Genomic DNA, 4,623 nt, shown 5'->3' on the forward strand with positions numbered 1-4,623 from the left:
CCCCCCCCCCCCCCCCCAACATTGATTGATTTCTAAAGCAGGGAGAGAAATGATGAATGTGTCAGATGATGGTGTGAGGCGGGATATAAAAACACACACAGAGGTCTTTAGAGTCACCAGAGGCGTGTGTGTGGGGTGTGTGTTATTTATTTAGCTGGTGTGTTTCTGCTGAGGGTGGAGATGAATTTAGAAATATTTCACCTCAACATCTGGTCGTCAGACTGACCTGTGAGACCACGGACAGGCCTTCTGTCTCTCTGGCTGTATGCAGAACATTAACAGCAGACGAGTTGAGAGGTCCGTGAGTTGTTTCTGTAGCGTCTTCCTCTAACTTCTCAGATTGTCTTGTGAAGCTTTTCCTCACATCCAGATTTTTGTAACATGTGATTTTTGTCAATCAGATTCTTGAATAAACGGCCAGAAATCTGCTTAGAAATCATTAAAAAGGAGCTTCAGAACAATACAAACAGGAGCTGCTAGTAGCTAATTCTGCATACTTTTGTCAAAATGTGAACTGTTATAGGCTACAAAATAACATTAGCAGCATTATACTTCCTGTTTACATTCCACAAAGCATTATGGGAACCTAGAAACTATAATGGACGTGGATTTAAGTTTGTTTCTGTTCATGTTTGCATCAGTTTGAGACTCATTTTTCAGTACAACAAAGCCTCAAATCGATTTGCGACATTTCCATACTTCTGTACTTCATGGTGTGAGCTTTGCGTTGACTCTTATTCAACTTGTTTTGTCCTCTATTCGTCCCATTTATTCTTTTCCTCACACACTCTTTGATATTCTCTCCCTGCTCGTCTCTCTTCCTAATCCTTCCTCACACACTCAGACGCTCCCACTGTGGGTTCTCTGTGTCGTTGGTCCGTGATGGTGAATTAACTATAGAGCCAGTTTCTGGCCTGGAGTCAGACGGTGACGCAGGTGGGCGTCTGGCTGTTCATTTCACACCTGTTAATCGCACACACACACACACACACGCACGGTTTCTCATAAACACACTCACGCTCACACACTTTCCCCAAGGGTGGCGGAGTCGTGGCTCCCCTCCTAATGTAGCAGCCAATCAAAACATGATTCTCTGCCCCTGAAGAACGTGGGTGGCATGTAATCTGTAGCTCAATCAGGAGTCACTGTTCGCTTTATTTCAGCGCTCGACGGGCATCAGGAGAGAAACTGCAGCACTGCAACTAATTATCTACACTGTCGGTTGTTTTTCAGATTCATAGTTTTTGTCTTTAAAAGGTCAGAAAATTCTCCAAAGTGCACGTCACATTTTGGTCCTAATGTTTCAAATGGCTGACTCATTTTTACTTTATTTATTCTAGTTTTTGTATTTCTTCGTGCTGCTGAATTAACCTGGTGTATTACAGCAGTATGAACCCCCAAAAAAGTGATTTAATTGCACAAAACGGATCAAAAGGATGCAGAAATAATAAGATGAAGATGCTGATTTGTTAAAAGTCTGAAGTCCGACTCTCCGCAAGACGACAAGCACATTTAAAATGCTTGTATTCTGAATGTAGTTTGGATTGAACAGAGCGATGCTTTGCTAACATTGAAGCTGCTCCATCAGCACTCACTGAGTTAACGTCTAAAAACCCAAAGTACATCTCATTTGTAACTGATAGAAACTGTTCCCAGTTCACCGTCTGTCCGTCTTTATGCGATACCGACACTTTTCTCTCCTTGACTCCAGGGAAAAGAAGCCATCGTGGAGCCCTGGGAGGACACCAACTTCCACCTCTACAAAGTCATCGACCGCTTTGGCTTCGTTCAGTAAGGACTCGCACAGAAAATAACATCGTAACCTGTCATTATTCCTAATAACTAAATTAAGAACCATTCAGAGCCCACTTTGAGCTATATTGAAGGGAACAGGGAGAAAATGAGAGGCTGAGAGGAGAGTGTGTTTGTGGCTTAGACAGCACTGTGCTGGAGTGTTTTATATATATATATTTATATATAGGATATAAATATATATAGGCTGGCACATGCCGGCAGGAAGCAGCCTGGTTAGCCACAATCACAGGGCATCAGTGCTAGCATAGAGTGGTACGATCCAGACCATAGGCGGTGGAAGATGGAGGGAGGAAAGAAAAGAGAACATCAGAGTTATATGATTGTTTTAGACGGGGACAGAAGTAGCCTGAGGTGAGGTCACTGGCTGGGTAGAAGAAGAAGAAGAATGATGCTTTTCCCTGAAAGTTGTGTCTGGTTCGAGAAGAACTCTGTTGCGTGTGTTGATCTATTTATATAAAACCAGGAAATACCTCATGTGTGTAATCGCTTAACTCATGACAATTAAAAACAACACACCTCATCAGCACTCATGTCTGCAGTGAGCTCACCTGTGTGGCAAGGCTCGCTCTCATTTGAGTTATCTTAAGGGTCTCTTATTTCTTAATAACGTCATTATTTCCTGGAAAAAGTGACCTAATTTGGAGTTAATTTCTTTTTTTTTTTAAAGAGGAAAGTTTGTTTGTTGAAAGGAATTTTTAGTTTTTTCTTGTTGCTATTTTGCTTTGATCCTAAAATGTGAAAGACATCGTAGACATGTTGGAACAATAGCTCAACTGTCACTTTTCATCTTGATTTTGACACATTGTTGTTTGTTGAAAACAAGAAGGAAGCAAAGAGAAAATAGTGACAAATATTCATCAGCAGAGATCAAACATGCATTTTCAGCTGAACTCATTAAAATCTGTATTTTATTGTTTATTTATTGAAATCATAATTTGAACTTGAAAATGTAAGTTCACAAAGCATTGTTATCTTCCACAAAGGTTTGTGTTATTTGAGTTAAGAATTTATAAAATGTAACCTGATACAAGTATGTGAACATGAAAATTATAATTGAAAGTTTTTACTCAAATAATAGAAACGTGTGTGGAAAAAGAACAATGCTATTTTGGAGTTACATTTTCATTATCACGTTCATATTATTCTCTTAATAAAGTCCCCTGTGGGCTTCCGTACGTGCAGTGTGGCTGTAAAGATAAAAGAAAAGCAAAGTAACTCCTGCAGGAATGGAGGAATGTCTGATCTGTTGTTTCCTGTTCGTGTGACCGCTGACATGTTTGATGTTCCTGTCGGACAGAGTGAGACGAGCACCGACCCGGATTTCACTCCGTTGTTTCATCGATCAGCTGTGTCGTTTTCTGACAGCGTCGACTAAACTATGATTCTTCCACTCTGCGCATATGACAGCAAGGAAGAAACTAACAATAAACTCAGAGGTTAAGAGATGAGCTGAAGACCTCTTCCTCTCATTCACTCCTCCTCTTTCTTCTTCTCTCTTCAGTAAGAATGAACTTCCATCCTATGACTCAGTGGAGGAGAAGGTGAGTTACTTCATTACGTCTCTCTAACTCTATTTCAAATAAATATCACTATTATTGCCACCATGTTAAAGATAATAAACTCCCTTTTTCCTGTTTGCATTGTTCCTCACATGACTGATGTTGGAGTCTTAGTGTATAAGTGATGTATTTGTGATATTAAAATCCAATTCCTGATCCCAGAGCTGACAGATGTGCTTTGTTCTGCTCCAAAACATTTGTGTTCACAAAATGTGTAAAAAGCTGATCGACGTCTACAGAAGGATTTAATCACAGCATCTCGACGGCTTCGAACCACTTTGAACTTTGACAGCGATTCCCAGCGGACGTGAACGCAGACACAGAAAGAACTCCACGAGAGGAAGTTATTCATGTGTCGCTTCTTCTCTCCGCTCAGCAAAAACACGTGGAGGTGGAGAGGACCGGGAAATGGCTGAAGATGCTGAAGAGTTGGGACAAATACAAGAACAGCGACAAGGTCATCTACCGTTTGTTTGTCTTCTGTTTGTCGCTCCTCCTCCTCCTCCTCCTCCTCCTCCACCCTCTAAAATATATATGTTAGTACTATGTGGTAGTGGAGGAAGTACTATAAGTAAAAGAAGCAATACCGCTTTGTCAAAATACTCTGTTACAAGTAAAAGCTTTAAATTCAAGATTTCTCTAAAGTCAATGTAGAAAGTATTAAAGTAAAAGTACTAGTTGGGCAGAATCATCCCTTTCAGAAAGTTCTATTATTATATATATATATATATATATACATAGTATTTAAATTAAGTAAGTAAAATATTTACCTCTGAGATGTAATGAAGTAGAAGTAGATACAAATAATACTCAAGTAAAGTACCTCAAAATTGTAAGTACAGTACTTGATTACGTGACACCATGATTTGTTATAATTAAATAGATTGTTTATAGTTCTATTGTTGCAAACGTATCAAGAGACTGTGCTTGATAGGTGCAATGTATTTGAAAGGTATATTACAGCAAAAGATCCAAAATATTCAAGATTTCGTTCTTGAAAAAATTGTGTTAAATTTGCCTAAGATGTGATAAATAACATTTCAATGTGGTGATAACGTAACAACTATCGCAGAATTAAATTGCGTGAAAAGAAGAGTGATTTGGTTAAAACACACTTAACTTTCTTAGTTTTCAGTTGCTGAGGAGAGTATTTGGAGAGTAACACCTAAAAGCTCTCTGCTGCCGTCTTCCTGTCAGCAGCAGATGAAGACTCCCTCTTGGACTATTAGGGGGGGGGGGGGGGGGGGGC

At 39.7% G+C, this 4,623-nt stretch overlaps 1 protein-coding gene across 3 annotated transcripts in view; it reads left to right on the plus strand.

The window, feature by feature from the left end:
* Nucleotides 1-4,623, plus strand: part of usp6nl (USP6 N-terminal like) — a 54,616-nt gene that overhangs the window by 35,448 nt on the left and 14,545 nt on the right. For all 3 annotated transcript variants that reach the window (XM_031858880.1, XM_031858878.1, XM_031858879.1), the window contains exons 3-5: nt 1,712-1,791; nt 3,317-3,356; nt 3,751-3,831. In XM_031858880.1, the coding sequence (XP_031714740.1) occupies nt 1,712-1,791; nt 3,317-3,356; nt 3,751-3,831 (201 nt within the window). The remainder of the gene's footprint in view (nt 1-1,711; nt 1,792-3,316; nt 3,357-3,750; nt 3,832-4,623) is intronic.

Source organism: Anarrhichthys ocellatus, unplaced genomic scaffold, assembly GCF_004355925.1.
Source record: "Anarrhichthys ocellatus isolate YVR2014 unplaced genomic scaffold, GSC_Weel_1.0 scaffold21, whole genome shotgun sequence".
Classification (NCBI taxonomy): Eukaryota; Metazoa; Chordata; class Actinopteri; order Perciformes; family Anarhichadidae; genus Anarrhichthys; species Anarrhichthys ocellatus.